This window comes from Paecilomyces variotii (assembly GCF_004022145.1).
Source record: "Paecilomyces variotii strain CBS 101075 chromosome Unknown C8Q69scaffold_1, whole genome shotgun sequence".
NCBI lineage: Eukaryota > Fungi > Ascomycota > Eurotiomycetes > Eurotiales > Thermoascaceae > Paecilomyces > Paecilomyces variotii.
Window position 1 is genome coordinate 519,963 of NW_021167140.1, and position 15,595 is coordinate 535,557.

Below are 15,595 nucleotides of genomic sequence, written 5' to 3' on the forward strand. Positions count from 1 at the left end.
AGTAGCCATGCAGCAGACAGGAGGCATACTCTCCTCCATACGCGAAGAGAGACGGTAAAAATAGCCCAATGGTCGAATCACGCCCCGGTCTGAACAGGTAGTCTCTCCGTTCACTGCAGTCTCAATGGGAGGCCTTACGGATGTCCGGAAATCACTCGCATCCAGCATGCTAGAGTAGAGCCATGAGAGCTCTAGTTATCTTCCTGGAACGCTAAAGTTAGCAACTTTCAACCCGATCCTCGTTTTGTTCGAGAAGCGTCAGAAGTTACACGGACGCTTACAAGACAGCTGGACGGTTCGTTACAGTACCTTACCACGGCGCTTGTCCGGGAGAACGTCGCTCACGCGGGGTCCCCTAAGATGGATAGACCCGATAAGTGTTGAGACTCGACGCCAAAACGCCGGAGATTTGCGATCGGAACATGGATCAAGAAATCATCGGGCAGCAACCGGAGCTTACACCCGCAGAGCCTCTATCGCCGGTTGTCCCTGATGTCCCTGATGACGGAACTAACTCAATGGTAACTACGGAGTAATTGGCGATGCCGAGTGTACCTACCAACCCCCCCCTCCTCAGCTGTCGGAATACCATCTCTACAGTGTTGTTACAGTTGGGCAAGATTCGATTGTCTGTCCATTAAGTACCACCTCTACAGAAGGCAGTGCAAGAACGATGCATGTCTGCGGACGATGGCCGAGCTACAACCTGCTCCATCAGACATGGGACGTCCCCAATTGCACTGCCTTGACACAGGATATCATGAGCCACGTCAATCTCTCTGGGAAAATGTGATTAAGTGACTGGACATAATTCTGTTAAATACTCACCATACGGTGGGGACGAACTCCGCGCTGCAGTCAATGTCATTCACCTGAATGAGACTGCGGGCAACCACGGAAGAGCAATTGACTTCCATTCAAGCGCATACTTATTGGCTCGACCACTGAACTCGGGGGGCTATGCACTTGTCCCTGGTTCAGTATCTTTTGATTTGACTGCGCCTTGCTAGAACACTGTTGCACAGCACAGACAATCCGTCCTCAATCTCGTTTCCACTTTTATGGTAGAGAGCGTTCTCATCATCAGAAATCAACGGTCACCCTACTCGTCCTGAGAGTAATGCCCCGTTTAGGCAACGGCTTGGAAAGATCACGCACGGCCTGGATAAATCACGCAAGTTAGAAAGAATGAGGCTTCTATGGCTGAGTTGGCGCGTCGTAGAAACTCTCAACCATCGGATCCCCCTTCCCAAAGCCCCTATAGCTCCGGATTGACTCACCAGCAGATTTAGGCAACAATTCATCCACAATTCATCCGACAGAGGTTCACCTGGCATTGGGGGAGCACAGTTGATATACATATGGTGCGGAAACGGCTCTTATCAAGGCATAGCGGCTACTCCCGGCAATATGACGTCTTTACGCTCGCTTTGTTGCGGTTCTGACAGGATAAATGACAAAATATCCGTGGATATCCGGACGGGTTTTGTTTCTTACAGTACATCTTTGCCTGATTACTCTGGCCTGTACCGTGTGGTAAGTCCGTTACAACTATACATGCATTTGCTTGATCATGATTCAGGACAGATGTCTGCCTAGACACCAAAGGCCTCCAACTCCTTTGCCAACTCTACCATCCACCCGTCTACTCGATCCACAAATCGCCCCTTCGGGACAAATGAAGTAAACCATCTCATCAAATTCGCCACCTTGTACGCCTTCTCTTGACTTTCGCTCGTGAACTCAGCATCCTTTACCAGATACTCCCCTCCCTCTTCGCGACACATCTGTGCGAACCGCTCTCTCAGCCTGTTCTTCTCATTATAAGATTCCTCTCCGTCTCGACAATTCCAGAGGAACGCCCGCGGCGGATCCCAGAGCGGAAACGGAACCGTCCCGGAGAACTCCCAATCCAGAATGGCAGTGATGCGTTCTGTGGTAGGATGGTAGAGGATATTGGCGAAGTGGAGGTCTTTGTGTGCTAGGCGGATGGGGACATTATCCAGGGTCGCTGCATGTGCAGGTAGTCTTGAGATGAAGGCAGAGAGGCGTGGAAGAAGTGGTCTCAGAAAGTCGAGAGACGGGTGCATACGAGCGATACGTACGTATTTCTCGACCAGTGTAGCAATGTAAAACGTATACGATGGGAAGGGGCCCGATATGTTTATTGTGGTATACGTTTCGCTGGGCGGGAAGTGAGTCTTGATGTCTGGCTCAAACCAGAACCACTCGTCGAGGATAGGGCCGGGTCTGATTGTCTCTGGGTCACTAGGAGCATGAGTGAGTCCTCCGATGGAGTCAAAGGGATGAGAATGAAGCTCCTTCAATATCTCCATGAGTTGCTTCAAAATAGACTCTAATTGTCCAGGCGTGAGCGAATCGTAGATATCGGAGATGGGCACGCCCGGACATCGGTTCAGGATAATGAATTCGCGATGTAGTGAGTTTTGCGTCGAGACATCGTATGCAATCACGTCTGGGACTGGGATGCCCGTATTTTGTCGTAACCATTTGAGTACCGCGGCTTCATTCTCGGTCTTGATGTGTGGAATATGGTCGCCAGCGATACGGAGGACGAGATCGAAAGGCTCTGTTGTAGACTTTATGGAGGTTCCACGGTACACCTGCGAAATGGCTTCTGGGGCATAAGTAAGGATGTAAATCGTATGGAAAGCTGCTGTAACTTTTAACGGCTCGATCGAGATCGGTTGGGGAAGAGAGATGGAATCTAGAAGAGAGAAGATCTCTTCATCTGCGAACGGTGCGGGGAGATGATCTGTTACCCCGCCCATCTTGCGTGATCGACTGCTTTATCAATAATATCCGCACTCAATCTTCCAGGGCCAATGCGTCACAAAGTACTCGACAGTATCACTCAGTGTGACTTCAGAACAGTACGGTGGTGGTAATTTATACTATAAAATCGAATTAAGGTCGGCCGGCTCAGCCATTCAGGTCTGCTGGTAATTCTGTCCAATATAGAATGTATTGATATAGAGTGATACGGTATGATTCAGTATGAGTAATTGTGAACCATGGGACGACTTAAGGTTATCCCGTCGGTCCGTTGTTGCTCCACTGTCTTTATTCGAACTCATTCATAACGGACAACCGCGTTTATCCTTAGCATACTATCTCTCTCGCTTCTCTCTTCTCGAGTGCTGAACTTGTTGAGAACGGAGGTTTCTGCCTCGCGGCGCTATCAGACCGCAGAGAAGTCAATATCCAGAACTCTCCCTCGATGCCTAGCAGGGTCATCGTCGTCTCGCCCTGCTCTGACTGGTAACATATCTGGTTTATCTCCCGGCATAAGAGTCTCCATTGAAGAGGGGTAAAGTGCAGAAGAACGAGTATGCGTCGAATTCTTCGACCATCACATTGCCATCTTCTTCAGTGACCTATTGCAGCTAGGAAAACCTTCGACGAGACCGCAACCTCTTTCCAGATTGCTAGCCATCTTCACGACCTCATCCCAGTCACGCCGGAGAAGTGCTTAGACTCAACGAAGAGAACTTATTGCAACCTCCCCTGTCGGATGTTGCTCACACAGACATAGGAGGCGAGCTCTCAGCAAAGACCGCGACTCCCGTCAACTAATAATCCAAACGCAGTGGACTATGTCGCTTATACTTGCCGCTGTGATGTTGTTCGTTTTCGCAGCTGCATTCTTAACAAGCAAATTGCTAGCATCACATCACCAGTTGCTCCATGTTGGATTTGAGCTCATCATATTCGCAACGCAACCGAAACTACTGCTCCCTGAAGTTCTATAAAATGTCAATATATATGATTATATCGTTGCTAGGATTTATCGTTCAGAATTTGGGGCACCCTATGAATGTCTGTTCTCGGTCTTCTGAATCCTCACTGTGTCTTGTGTCTGCTCTTCTCTCCCACATTTCTTCGTCCTGATTTTCTCGATTCACTGGACGATCTTCTTCAAACTGTTGCCTTTCCCCTCCATGGTCCCATGGACTAAAAAATCTCTAATTCCTCTCGATCATGAGGATTCTATCTGTTCTTTGTACTCAGATACTCAATCTCTAGTTGCTCTTGAAGTTACACATGTCGGTTCTTTTATCCTCTTTCACATTCCTTTCAGTGGAGTCTTCCCAACCGTTCTTTTTTCCTCTCTGCGATACCAGTCAACAGGATAGGAACACCCACTGCTCTTTTCAAGTTGACTGCCACCATTGCATCTACCAGATACAACATTCTAGAGCAACTACGTGGCTGCCTAGAATGATAATATCCTCATCCACTCCCCAATGTTCCGAGAGAAACCATGATGCCCCTGCACTGTTCCTCGTTGTCGGCTACTTGTGCTGGCAGTGTATCTATCACATTCCCTTGCGTGGCAAACAGAAAACTTCTGTACTTTTGCACTTTACAGATTGAGAGCAGAGCAACTGACGTATGGGCATAAAGCGTACTCCCATCAAATAATGACTCGGCTATAATTACGACGAAGGAGACTTCACATTTTTATCTTTGTCACAATCTGAGGATAGTTGTCTAAAATTAGCCAGATGATACTAATCACCCAGATCAACACCGCCTACGGACCGACCGGAATCGGATACCTTCGGCTACCATGGAGCTTTTACTCCACACGGCTGCCCCGTTTGATTCTGGGGCTGCTCCACGTTCTGCCCTTGTCTCTCTCGGTTCCATATACTTTTCCAGCAGTGGCGTAGTTTCTCTTTGTGCCCTGTCTCACAAACGTTGGCTTGTCATACTCTGCGGTGAGCAGTCTTTCTTTAATTATTCCGTAATCAATTCTATAGGTTGGAAAAAAAAGAAAGGAAAAAGCACTGTACAGTCAGAATATAGAAACCAACGTATCAAGGTCCAAGGAGGACAACGACCAATCCCGCTTCTAGTCTACTCGACCCGGATCTACTTTTGGGAAGATCCAAATCTAAACTGTAGACTACCTTGCTCGATGCAACTATCGACGGCTGGACCCAAGTGTACTCGTAACCCCCAGGCATCAACAGACGCCATTCAGACCAGGGGAGAACGGGTTGTGGAGAAACAACCCGAGAGAGGTTTCCAAGAAAGTTGGACATCGTCTTGGCCAGTTTGTTTATGTGGTTCCTGGCAGGTCTGATTTCTTTGAGTTTTGCTCCATGGGGCACACTGTCTTAATAGCGTAGATCTCAGAATGGCCCACTCCGTATGCTTCCGGAGACGGTCTGAATTTCTAGAACTTGAATTTTGATGAGCGGTTTCTTTTTTTTGCTAGATAGATAGTTAGTACTTTACTTTTTGTGTAGAGGACATGCGGCGTAAAATAATAATCAAAGCGCTTTAACTATCTGCAGACTCTACTGTAAGCCGTTGCGCCGCAAAAGTGTCACGCAGCGATACTTACATGCTAGCCTACTACTTACGGCCGGCATCTGTCTCTACCTACTAACTTTATTCAATCTATATAACCACAAATCTCTACTTTTCCTGCACTCCGTATATTATTTCAATGACAGCACTACATTTGCATAGAGTAGTGTATTCTAGAAGGTTGAGAGAAGGGAGATTATAAAGATCAGCATCGACTACGAAAGATCGGCAGTAACTATCATGCGGTGTGGATCGACTGTACGCGTGTGTCTCTGCCAGGAACGGTGGAGAGGTTGACAAGGAAAGCTTTCCAACGAGGATCAAGGAATCAGGCACGGTCAAAGCACCAGAGATCGAGTCACACGTACCCCGTAGACTAATCTGTATAACATTCTATTGGAGTAATCAAGTGCTTCGAATCGTTTATTCCATCGGACGGCCCAGGGTCCATCCTAAACTAGTTAATATGGTTCGTTGAAAGCAAGTGCCCCCGGATCCACTACCCCGTAGTATACACTGGTTAGCAAGGTCCATCCGCATCATAAGTTAGTTAGCTGTCCTACTCTGTAGAGTATAACACGATGTCGGCGCAGAAACTCTCCGAAACGTCTTGCCCTGTCTGTGAATGATCTACGTCAATTGCTATAATTAACTGGAACAGGGGGAAGGGTTTAATGTCTAAGAGATTCAGGTCATCCTCGGGTAAGCTTGCCAGAAGAAACATATAAATACCCCTTCGAATCCTACAAGCTCTACAGTACTCTCAGAAGAATCAAACACATCCTTCTATCTATCCTCTCAACGTCCTCAAGAAATCCACACGACGTCTCCCGCAAAAATGCGTTTCTCTTTCCTCGCTGCTCTTGCCCTCATCGGCGCTGCTGCCGCTCAGAACACGGTTCGATATGACCTCTATTCACTTTTCTTCTCAGAATCTCTAGACTAACTCGAATATTCAGATTGCCTCCGGCCAGCCCTGCAAGAAGGACGGAAGCATGGGTATCTGCCAGTCTGGACTCTGCATTGTACGTATTTCACTATTCCAAAGAAATATGTTCTGAACGTATAACTAACGTGTATCGATTAACAGCAAGAGCCCAACCAGGCCCAGGGTGTCTGCAAATAAGTGCCTGAATAATAGGTTCAGAAGAACTGAAATGGGAACGGGTATAAAAGCTGCGTGGGAGATATGTGATCGGGTCTTTTGTTTGGAAAAAATCAAAGCTTATATACCACTCGATTCTCCTGTAGCAAATATTGAAACATTTCATTTCGTCAGGATAATTTCCGTTGCCTTGGTAATTCCTACAGCAGGAATTAGCAAACTAGCTTTGTGATATTGTCAACGCTTACCCCGCTGTACTGTGCGCAAACCCAGCGCAACACGTCTCGACTATTTCAAATAAAGAATATGAGGAATCGTCAGCTAATTAACTAGCAGGCACCATACGCGTTAAAGAGAGGATTCCGCATCCGTAATACTAGAGTATGACATAGTAGCAGAGCCAGCGTTCGAGCTCTTTGTAACTCACTTCTTAGAACATGAACAGGTCGTAAATTTCGGTAGTTTCAGGTAGTCAAGCAACCAAGAAGACATATCCCAATCACATACCTAGCTTCCATTTCTGCTTCTGTAATCCTAGGACTTGGCAAACTGACAAGGTTCCTTGTGGTAGGATGCTTTGTGGGAACTATTAGTGCTCAGGCCGCCGTTGATATACAAATCTCATGCCAATCTTAAAAGCTCCCGCTCCCCAATGGATATAATTTCCAGCTATTCTGCGGGGCGTTCGCAGCCTGTTAAAAGCCTGTTTGGATTCTAAGAGACTTTGGAGACACACCATTTCTCCTAGTTTGCACACTACAGTGCTGCTACACGTGGTATATAGTATGAAATCAATCCTCCAAGTAAGCGTTACGCGGCCTGATATCTACACCCTGGAAATAAGATGGTAAATAATAATGTAGTTACTTTAATTTTCCTTGCTAACAACCAGTTAACTTCCTTTTATTACATGAGACGCCTTGCTTCGAGTTGTATCATCCAAATTTCCTCTTTATATTACATGGGCGGACGTGTCGAAACATCAGTGACTTAAGAAAACAGCACTTCAGGCTGCAACATGACCAAAGCAAAGCTAACCCACATTATGCGCCGGCAATGCGATCAGTCCTCTTGAAAAACAAGGCTAGAAAAGGGCTAAGTGTCGATCACCCCACCCCTGAGCAATAGAATCTATGGGTAGAGAAGAGAGGGGGTCGTATTATACAGATGAGGAGGGAGGTAGCAAAACCTAAGCCAGCTCTCTGGCTTATGAAGTGGCCCCCATGAGACGTAAGATTGCCTCGTACCTGGGACGTAGTTAGCTATCTGATTTTAGGTTATTGCAGGATGCGTTGGATTGCACTTACATTCCAAACATGATAGCAGCAGAAGGAACAACACGCAGAAGGTGAGGCGTAAGACCACCGTACAATCCTGCCATGCCCTCTTCCTTCCACACAAGCTTGAAGCATTGAACAAGCCCGGTGTATTTCATCTGGACCTGACCATCTCCAACTGAGACGGTGGGAGCTTGCCTCAGTCGTGTACGCACAACTTCATGCGGGTACGTGGCAGCTGCGGCTATCAATTTCGCTAGACCAGCGGCCGTGATTCTTCCACCCCATAGCTCAACATCATCCCAGAAACTGTGGACATGTGCTGGGTCAGCCTCCTTGGCCGCTTGGCGGCGGGCGAAGAACATCTTCCCTTGTTCGTACATGACCCATTGGACGGACGACTCCGTAACACCAAGATACGAAGCCGAAAGACCTTTGTATAGACCCCGAATTCCTTCCTGCCGCACAGTCTGCTTGATGCAGTCCCAACTGTTCTTATACTGGCGGCCTCTTCCATGCTCCGCATTCGACTTGTCTAGCTGCAGTCGCGTCTTGACAAGCCAAATTGGATTTGTGGCCGTTCCTGTCGCAATCCCCGCCATCGCGGCCGATGCCAGGTGGACACCCCATGGAGTCTCCTTCGCACCAGCGTAGCCAAAATAGTCACTCAGTATACGCTTTCCGTTTCCATAAACATAGAAGTTGATAGCACGCGCGGGGACGACGCCGATCAAGTTGGGTCCCAGGCCCTTAAACAGAGCGCGCCACCCTTCATGGACGTGTATCGAGCGCAGAATCTGGAAGGTCTCGCTGAAATGGAGCAGGGCAATGCGTGGAAGTGTAACTAGCGGTGAGCCTGCCTTGGGAAGTGGGTGTGCTTCGCGGAGGGCTCGTAATTGTGATTGATAAAAGTCTGATTGAAGACGGGTTTTGAGGACATCGAGCGGCGACGTGAGGGTTGCGGCAGTCATACCACCAACTCTGCATGGCAATCAGTATCAGAGAGGATGAATAGCGAAACGAATCCTCCCAACATACCCTCCAGCGACGAAATGCGCAAATGGCTTAGCTGTGGGCTTGCTCTCCGCATCCTGGACTGAAGGCAGCGATGACTCTGGCACCACATCCCCCATCTCTCTGGACTGTGGAATAACATTTGGTTGCAAATCAGCATATTTCTCACCACCCAGATGCGCCTGCGCAGAGCTGGCGTGAGAAGTTGTCGGGTATGTCATAGGCACGGTCGGAGTCAAGTAATTTACTCTAGCTGTCGAGTAACGAGATACGCATCAGACCGACGGCGGTGGATCAGGGTTCGAAGGCCAAGATGACGATATTATAACATGGACTCTCCTAGATGATATAGCTAAATGTACAATGTCTGAAAAGACAACAATAGGAAAGTGTAGAAAGTCTTTTGTTGCAACGGAGGCAAAAGTGTCGGGCCAGCTCTCTTGACCGCGCTGGTAACTTTTTTTCGCGGAGTTCGGTCCTCTTTGCCTTCCCCGATTGCAAATCTGCACAGCCAATCGGACGGAGCTTAGCCGGCGGCTGCTTGATCCACTGTCGACCGCCTTGAAGACAGAACTGATTGAGATGAATTGCTGAGAGACGAAGTCGGTAGAAATAATGTATACAAGGTTGAAGTGGTTGTTAGTAGCTCCAGCATGACTGAAGAATCCTGCTGGCGCCATCCTGCACCCCGTGCAAAGGCCATGAATCCAGACTCCAATTGCTCGTACATAGAGGGCACTGTCTAAACTTGGACCAGCAGAGAAAACTAGCTGAGAAGATCATACTTGAGGATGTGGAACTTGCATAGCAATTGCATGATAGCAGCGTCTATTTCAGGCAAGAATGTCTGGATCCAAGAAGGAAGAGACTGGTACTCCGGGCTGCGTTTTTTCCATCTACTCCGGATACAAATTGTATCTTTTGAACCAAGCTCTCCTCTTTATTACTTAGAAACCACCAAATATGGCTGCAGAGGCGAACATTACTGATATGGAAAACATTTTTATGATAGACCGTGAACGGCGTGGCCAGTGCTTGGTGACCTCACTTGAGACCGTGGGCGTATCCTGGCAAGTGTAGTGGGCAAAATATTCATAAAAGGATGGAAGTGTCTATTATGTTCACTGCTGCATTGCTATAGTGCTCCCGAACCACCAGTATTGGCAGAGTAGGACAATGAAACAGAGTCTAGATGGAGTAGTGCGTTTCCATGTGTCGTCGCAAAATCTGCAAGAGCCAGGGAAGACCGAAGACCGGCGGAAACTGGCGGAAGGAGGGATGAGATATGGAACGCGAGTGCTTTTGAAAACCTCGAGGATATATTCTTTTTTCTCATTTAGGGGAATCTATGCACAGGCTATAGGGTGCCAGAAGTTCCCCGACCATTTTGCTTCATAGCATGCAAAGTCCATCCTTTCACGGTAAACCCAGAAAACACCAAACAACCGCATCATCCGAATACCGATCCTTTAGATGTGGGTGTCGTAGGGGATGGGGGTGATAGTCTCGGGGAAGTTGCTCTCGGAGCTGACAACGTGGGCGTCGCGGGGCATGACGGGCTGGCGCTTCAGGTGCAGGTGAATACCCTGCTCCTTGGCCTGGCGCTTCTTGATGGCGTTCTCCTTGACACGGTGGATGAACTCCTCACGAGAGCGGGAGTGAGAAACGTGCTCGATGCGGACGTTGATACGCTTCTCGAGGTAGCGGTTGCCGACACGCTTGTAGATGATGACACCAACGGCGGACTTGGTAACGTTGTACACGACACCGGTCTTACCGTGGTAGACCTTGTAGGGCATACTGCAAAAAATTCTCAGCCAAAAGTTCCTTCGAGATTTCGACTGATCGCAGTGTCGACGACTGCCAAATGACCATTTCAATCCAGCGATCGGGAAGAATATACTGACCCCTTCTGGACGGCACCATTGACCTTGATGTCCACAATGTCACCAACCCTATCAAATTATCAGATTTCTGTAACACATATCCTTTATTTTCCATTGAATTCGTACCGGTATTGCTTCAGGTAGGTGGACAGAGGGATGACGCCGTGGTTCTTGAAGCCGCGCGAGAAGGCATACTGTAATTCGACAGTCAGCGTACCGATCGAATCGCAATTTTTTCGCATTGACAGTTATTTCGACAACATACCCGCGTGCCCTTTCTCAAACCGTGAGAGTGACCCATCTCGGCGGTGTTATGGTGCTGGTGTGATGAAGCGTTGTCGACAACGAAGAAGTGCCTCTCTCTGCCGCACTTTGACGATGCTCGTCGGTCGCGGGAGAGTTAGTGCGCAACTTTCGGCCGCCTCAGGGCTAACCCTTGCACTAGCCCCCATTCAGACTGCGCCGTCGCTCGCTTAGCGCCAGCCTCAACTCACCCGCTCTTAGACTTCAAACTTCTGAAATTCGTGAAGTTCGTTCTATCTTCAACCCTCGACAACCAGGAACCGCAGCCCAGCAGCCATGGCCCCGTGAGTATACGACACATGAGAAGCGCGCATCGAAAGCCATTCTAACAAAAATGCGTTACACAGGCGATCCTACTCCAAGACCTACAAGGTCCCTCGTAGACGTGAGTATTCCTGATTTGGAACAAGATATCGAAATTGAATATATTCGCTAACTATCATGCAGCTTTCGAGTCGGCTCGTCTGTTAGTACTTCCCGGCCACTAAGCAGCAGCGTGCTGTTGTTTATGTCGTGTTGTTCCAATGCCCTAACTTCTTATCGATAGTGACTCGGAATTGAAGATCGTCGGCGAGTACGGTCTGCGCAACAAGCGTGAGGTCTGGCGCGTCCAGCTGACCTTGTCCAAGATCCGTCGTGCTGCTCGGTATGTCTCGAGATTTGGTCCCGTGCGCGATTCGAATAGCGTCGCGACTGGGAATTGGTCTTCAAATACGGGAAAGGTACTAACGGTGGATACCTAGTGAGCTGCTCACTCTTGACGACAAGGACCCCAAGCGTCTCTTCGAGGGTAACGCCTTGATTCGCCGTCTCGTCCGTGTCGGTGTCCTCGATGAGTCTCGCATGAAGCTCGATTACGTCCTGGCCCTTAAGGTCGAGGACTTCTTGGAGCGCCGTCTGCAGACCTGCGTCTACAAGCTTGGTCTCGCCAAGTCTATCCACCACGCCCGTGTCCTGATCAAGCAGCGCCACATCCGGTACGCATACCATGATATATTGAGGGGACTTTATATATGCTGACTTATTTTGTCTAGTGTCGGCAAGCAGATCGTCAACGTTCCTTCTTACATGGTCCGCCTCGACTCCCAGAAGCACATTGACTTCGCTCTCACCTCTCCCTTCGGTGGTGGCCGCCCTGGCCGTGTTCGCCGCAAGAAGGCCCGTGCCGCTGAGGGTGCTGGTGACGAGGAGGGTGAAGAGGACGAGGAGTAGATCAATAAAAGTTAGGAAGTCTACGGACAATTTCTCTTTTTCGGATGGGATTTCAGGGCCATCGCTGCATAGCGTTACATGGTGTATGATTACGAAGTCAATACCAATCCAAGCTATCAAGCTGGCTTCCTTTCTGAGCAGATCTGCTGCAGGATACTCCATTTCCTCTAAATCAAGACTGTGTAGCTTCATAACTTGAGCATATTCCTATTAACACCGTAACCCAGTAGCCATCATTATAATCGTAAAGCGCGGCGCAGACCAATTTCAGCCTTCCACGCCCAGCAATTGTTTCAGACTCTCTTCTGTACCCCTGTACCATCTTCCCATCTCTTCCAGTCCGTCACTCTCGCCCTCGCGCTTCCTCCTTTGCGCTTCTTTGGCCTGTGCCACAGCTTCGCCCTTCTTCCTTTCCAACACCCCCAGCTCTCGCTCCATAGCTTCGGCCTCTCTTGTCTTCCGCGGAAGCGTGTTCTGTAGCGAAGCTAACTGTCGGTTCAGGGCGGCTAACTCAGCCTCACGTTCTGAAAGTAATGCGAGAGTGGCGGGCAGAGGAAGGTTCTGTGATGATGAGACGTCATCAGTGGTGGTAATTTGTTTCGCACGTAATATCGCGATGGTGGACTCAAGGTTCTGAATTGATTCTGGGAGAGTCGAAAGTTGTGTCGTCTGCAGTTGGATATTCTTGTAGCCTGGATATGGAAATGTTCAGCAGACATTTCTTTTCCCGGTGGTAGCGCAGTTGTTGAATCGATTTTGCGACATGGGGACATCCAAAATGGAATGGAAAATACTCACGGCTCGCAAGATCTCTCCCCATCTTTTCCATCTCTTCAACCATGACTCTAACTTCCTCCTTGCGCTGCTTGAGCTCTGCTTTCACCTCCGCAAGCTGCGCCTCGAGTTCAACATTCTCATTGTGTCCAACGACCAGAGGCGGATCGCCTACAATCGCACGGAGAAACTTTTCCTTGGTGACTTGCTCTATATACGAAAAGCGGAGTTTTGAGAAGAGTTCCTAGAGCCTATTATCAGTTTCTCATTCATATTAAACCGGACCTGCACATAACTAAGCCCAGCAAAACATGAACCACAACTCACTTTATAATGTGTCAAATCCGCTTCCAAAGAAGAAGGCGTAGGCGTATCCAGTGCATCGATAGATGCGTCTGATCTGCGCTTAGATGGAGAGCGAGTTGGTTTTGGAACGTCATCTGTTGCAAGAATGGATTCGCTGATCCGGAGAATGGCGAGCTGTTTCTTCGGATCGCCCTGCTCTTTTTGGAGCTGTTGCAATTTCGATAATGCTTTAGACGGAGATATAGGCGCCATGTCGTCAAGCCTTCAAAATCCTTCTGATCGTTAAAGGTCTGACGTGACAAGATAATATGTTAGGTGTGGTTTCGATATCAAGCGCAATTCCTGCTCCCCGCGGAGGTAAACAAATGCGTGTTTGTCCTGTTTGCGGCGGTGAAGTCACCGAAGTTGGAGAGGTTAGTGGGCGCCGTCAACTATCGTTCTTATTCACAAAAGAACTTTTAGTAAAATGGAATTTCTTGAATAGTCATATCTCATTGCGCATGTGTCTTTAAAGTCGCATCGTATAGACTATTCCTGTCGTCGAAGCTCTTCAGTTCCCACCCGCCAGCAATTTATCTTATCACCATGCCTCCTCTCGGAGAGGCAATCGACGACCCTACGAACAGCGATGACTATGTTGCACAACTGCTTGCGAAAGATGCGCGTGACAGCTCACTCAAGTATTCAGCCCTGGGGATGCAGGCTTATATGCATCGAAGGTATGTTCTCCTGTCACTGATCTCCTTATCTCCTTATGGTGTTTGCATTTACTAACAATTACTCAGACCCACGACAGGAGCACCGAAGCCAAATACTCGTTTCCTGAAAAATATTCTCAGGGATACAGATAGTCACAATGCCGCGCTAAAGAGAAAGGAGGAAGAAGAGACGAGAGAGAGAATGCGAAACTTGCGCGCAGAGAAGTCATCGTCAGGTAGATCCCGCCGACATGACGAGGACCGCGAGCGAGCAGCAAAGAGAAGGCGCGTCACAGACCGCGATGAAGAGATAAGCTCTCGTCGCTCGAGGCATTACGATGATCTGGCGGAGGAGGATCGTTCGCGGAGACATCGGAGGAGGCGGGACAGTGACGATGAGGATGACCATCATAGGTCGTCGAGGAGGCATCGGCGACGAGACGATGATGATGAGCGTCACCGTTCACGAAGGCATAGAGAGCGTTCGCAGTCTCCTAGTCGCTCCTCACGGCATATACGAGAACATGACCGATCGTCTTACCATCGACGCCATAGAACACGTTCTTCCGTGTCTCCTTCTCGTTCCCGTTCGCGATCTCCCGAATCTTCAAGGCGCAAAAAGTATAGGTCTCGAGATCATGAAGGCCGCCACAGCTCGCGAGAGCGACACAAGGTGTCATCGCTCTCACCACGCCCCGGTGATAAGCCCGAAACGCAGCGAGACAAGCCTGAGCAGGCGACGTCTACAACTCAGGATCGTCTTTCTGACGATGATTCAGATCCACTGGAGGACATTATTGGCCCTCTTCCTCCCGGTTCAAACAAAGAACCTACGATCCGCACTCGAGGTAGAGGAGCATACAGAACAGGCACCAGCAACATCGATGCGCACTTTGCATCTAATTACGACCCGACGCTGGATGTTCAACTCGACGATGAAGAAGCGGGCCCCACAAGTCGATCCACTCGTCGCCCAGTCGCAGGTCTTATGACCGAAGAAGACGATTGGGATATGGCATTAGAAGCACTGCGCGATCGTGCTGTCTGGAAGAAGAAAGGTGCAGAGCGTCTCCGTGAAGCTGGGTTTGGTGATAGTATGGTTGAGAGGTGGGCTGGTAACACCGCTTTCTCTGGACTTGGTGACGGTGAAAGGGAGAAGAGCATTGACGACTTTAAATGGGCGAAGAAGGGAGAGGGTCGTGAGTGGGATCGAGGAAAGGTACTGACCGACGATGGAGATGTCGACCTCAAGGCGCCTTGGTAGAGACGGCATTCTTTAATATGATACCCTGCTCTGTAGATGATAGTTAGTGGTCTCATAACCTCATTAGTATCGTTTAGTGGATATCGCCAAAGTTATCACAAGTAATTATGGTTATGTATTTCCTTGGCATATAATCATATAGCATACAGAAGTCAGGCCCTAAATGAGTCTGATGTGATATTCTTTATTGATCCGAACTCTTCAATGGAAATATATTAAACGGGAAGCTCCGTTCACCTACCAATTGATCTACCCACTTCTTATCCACGACACAAGCTTTAAATATTGTGCATAATGAGCAGAAATTAATTAATACTTCAGCTCAATCCCGCATTCCCCACGATCCCATCCCTATCTCAGAGATTCAGCAATGCGTAGTTTATTCAAGACCTCGAATTCCGCACAAATGGCAT

General features: G+C 48.7%; 7 protein-coding genes across 7 annotated transcripts; 3 read left to right on the forward strand and 4 right to left on the reverse strand.

The window, feature by feature from the left end:
- Positions 1-1,478: 1,478 nt before the first annotated feature.
- On the reverse strand, positions 1,479-3,007 carry C8Q69DRAFT_6440 (kinase-like domain-containing protein). The gene has a single exon (XM_028633879.1). It carries the CDS (start codon positions 2,790-2,792, stop codon positions 1,596-1,598), a length of 1,197 nt encoding a protein of 398 aa, XP_028488628.1. The 5' UTR covers positions 2,793-3,007; the 3' UTR covers positions 1,479-1,595.
- Positions 3,008-5,816: 2,809 nt separating this feature from the next.
- Positions 5,817-6,882, forward strand: C8Q69DRAFT_449391 (hypothetical protein). Its single transcript, XM_028629364.1, has 3 exons — positions 5,817-6,241; positions 6,303-6,368; positions 6,434-6,882. Exons 1-3 carry the CDS (start codon positions 6,182-6,184, stop codon positions 6,467-6,469), a joined length of 162 nt encoding a protein of 53 aa, XP_028488629.1. The 5' UTR covers positions 5,817-6,181; the 3' UTR covers positions 6,470-6,882.
- Positions 6,883-7,300: 418 nt separating this feature from the next.
- Positions 7,301-9,240, reverse strand: C8Q69DRAFT_449394 (putative mitochondrial carrier protein). The gene is made up of 3 exons (XM_028629365.1): positions 8,764-9,240; positions 7,756-8,706; positions 7,301-7,695 (listed from the first exon to the last, which is right to left on the reverse strand). The coding sequence occupies exons 1-3, from the start codon at positions 8,958-8,960 to the stop codon at positions 7,656-7,658; spliced, it is 1,188 nt and encodes a 395-aa protein (XP_028488630.1). The 5' UTR covers positions 8,961-9,240; the 3' UTR covers positions 7,301-7,655.
- A 932-nt stretch (positions 9,241-10,172) lies between these two features.
- On the reverse strand, positions 10,173-11,113 carry C8Q69DRAFT_6600 (putative 60S ribosomal protein L21). Its single transcript, XM_028633893.1, has 4 exons — positions 10,891-11,113; positions 10,752-10,819; positions 10,647-10,694; positions 10,173-10,539 (listed from the first exon to the last, which is right to left on the reverse strand). The coding sequence occupies exons 1-4, from the start codon at positions 10,924-10,926 to the stop codon at positions 10,209-10,211; spliced, it is 483 nt and encodes a 160-aa protein (XP_028488631.1). The 5' UTR covers positions 10,927-11,113; the 3' UTR covers positions 10,173-10,208.
- Positions 11,114-11,123: 10 nt separating this feature from the next.
- On the forward strand, positions 11,124-12,295 carry C8Q69DRAFT_449402 (hypothetical protein). Its single transcript, XM_028629366.1, has 6 exons — positions 11,124-11,212; positions 11,276-11,313; positions 11,376-11,394; positions 11,476-11,574; positions 11,672-11,905; positions 11,963-12,295. The coding sequence occupies exons 1-6, from the start codon at positions 11,205-11,207 to the stop codon at positions 12,138-12,140; spliced, it is 576 nt and encodes a 191-aa protein (XP_028488632.1). The 5' UTR covers positions 11,124-11,204; the 3' UTR covers positions 12,141-12,295.
- On the reverse strand, positions 12,296-13,592 carry C8Q69DRAFT_449404 (hypothetical protein). Its single transcript, XM_028629367.1, has 3 exons — positions 13,242-13,592; positions 12,939-13,158; positions 12,296-12,832 (listed from the first exon to the last, which is right to left on the reverse strand). The coding sequence occupies exons 1-3, from the start codon at positions 13,470-13,472 to the stop codon at positions 12,408-12,410; spliced, it is 876 nt and encodes a 291-aa protein (XP_028488633.1). The 5' UTR covers positions 13,473-13,592; the 3' UTR covers positions 12,296-12,407.
- Positions 13,593-13,662: 70 nt separating this feature from the next.
- On the forward strand, positions 13,663-15,336 carry C8Q69DRAFT_494402 (hypothetical protein). Its single transcript, XM_028632209.1, has 2 exons — positions 13,663-13,939; positions 14,006-15,336. The coding sequence occupies exons 1-2, from the start codon at positions 13,806-13,808 to the stop codon at positions 15,180-15,182; spliced, it is 1,311 nt and encodes a 436-aa protein (XP_028488634.1). The 5' UTR covers positions 13,663-13,805; the 3' UTR covers positions 15,183-15,336.
- Positions 15,337-15,595: the final 259 nt, after the last annotated feature.

Excerpts from the sequence above, each read along its gene's own strand:
- C8Q69DRAFT_449402 (XM_028629366.1), top strand. Across the intron at positions 11,575-11,671 it reads AAGATCCGTCGTGCTGCTCG|TGAGCTGCTCACTCTTGACG; the intron begins GTATGTCTCGAG and ends GTGGATACCTAG. Across the intron at positions 11,906-11,962 it reads ATCAAGCAGCGCCACATCCG|TGTCGGCAAGCAGATCGTCA; the intron begins GTACGCATACCA and ends TATTTTGTCTAG.
- C8Q69DRAFT_6440 (XM_028633879.1), bottom strand. The coding sequence starts at position 2,792 with ATGGGCGGGGTAACAGATCATCTCCCCGCACCGTTCGCAGATGAAGAG.
- C8Q69DRAFT_494402 (XM_028632209.1), top strand. The coding sequence starts at position 13,806 with ATGCCTCCTCTCGGAGAGGCAATCGACGACCCTACGAACAGCGATGAC. Across the intron at positions 13,940-14,005 it reads CAGGCTTATATGCATCGAAG|ACCCACGACAGGAGCACCGA; the intron begins GTATGTTCTCCT and ends ACAATTACTCAG.
- C8Q69DRAFT_449404 (XM_028629367.1), bottom strand. The coding sequence starts at position 13,472 with ATGGCGCCTATATCTCCGTCTAAAGCATTATCGAAATTGCAACAGCTC. Across the intron at positions 13,159-13,241 it reads CGGATTTGACACATTATAAA|GAACTCTTCTCAAAACTCCG; the intron begins GTGAGTTGTGGT and ends AATAGGCTCTAG. Across the intron at positions 12,833-12,938 it reads GGGGAGAGATCTTGCGAGCC|GCTACAAGAATATCCAACTG; the intron begins GTGAGTATTTTC and ends TTCCATATCCAG.
- C8Q69DRAFT_449394 (XM_028629365.1), bottom strand. The coding sequence starts at position 8,960 with ATGACATACCCGACAACTTCTCACGCCAGCTCTGCGCAGGCGCATCTG. Across the intron at positions 8,707-8,763 it reads GCGCATTTCGTCGCTGGAGG|AGTTGGTGGTATGACTGCCG; the intron begins GTATGTTGGGAG and ends ATTGCCATGCAG. Across the intron at positions 7,696-7,755 it reads GCTGCTATCATGTTTGGAAT|GTACGAGGCAATCTTACGTC; the intron begins GTAAGTGCAATC and ends ACTACGTCCCAG.
- C8Q69DRAFT_6600 (XM_028633893.1), bottom strand. The coding sequence starts at position 10,926 with ATGGGTCACTCTCACGGTTTGAGAAAGGGCACGCGG. Across the intron at positions 10,820-10,890 it reads GTTTGAGAAAGGGCACGCGG|TATGCCTTCTCGCGCGGCTT; the intron begins GTATGTTGTCGA and ends GTCGAATTACAG. Across the intron at positions 10,695-10,751 it reads ACCTACCTGAAGCAATACCG|GGTTGGTGACATTGTGGACA; the intron begins GTACGAATTCAA and ends ATAATTTGATAG.
- C8Q69DRAFT_449391 (XM_028629364.1), top strand. The coding sequence starts at position 6,182 with ATGCGTTTCTCTTTCCTCGCTGCTCTTGCCCTCATCGGCGCTGCTGCC. Across the intron at positions 6,242-6,302 it reads CTGCTGCCGCTCAGAACACG|ATTGCCTCCGGCCAGCCCTG; the intron begins GTTCGATATGAC and ends TCGAATATTCAG. Across the intron at positions 6,369-6,433 it reads GCCAGTCTGGACTCTGCATT|CAAGAGCCCAACCAGGCCCA; the intron begins GTACGTATTTCA and ends ATCGATTAACAG.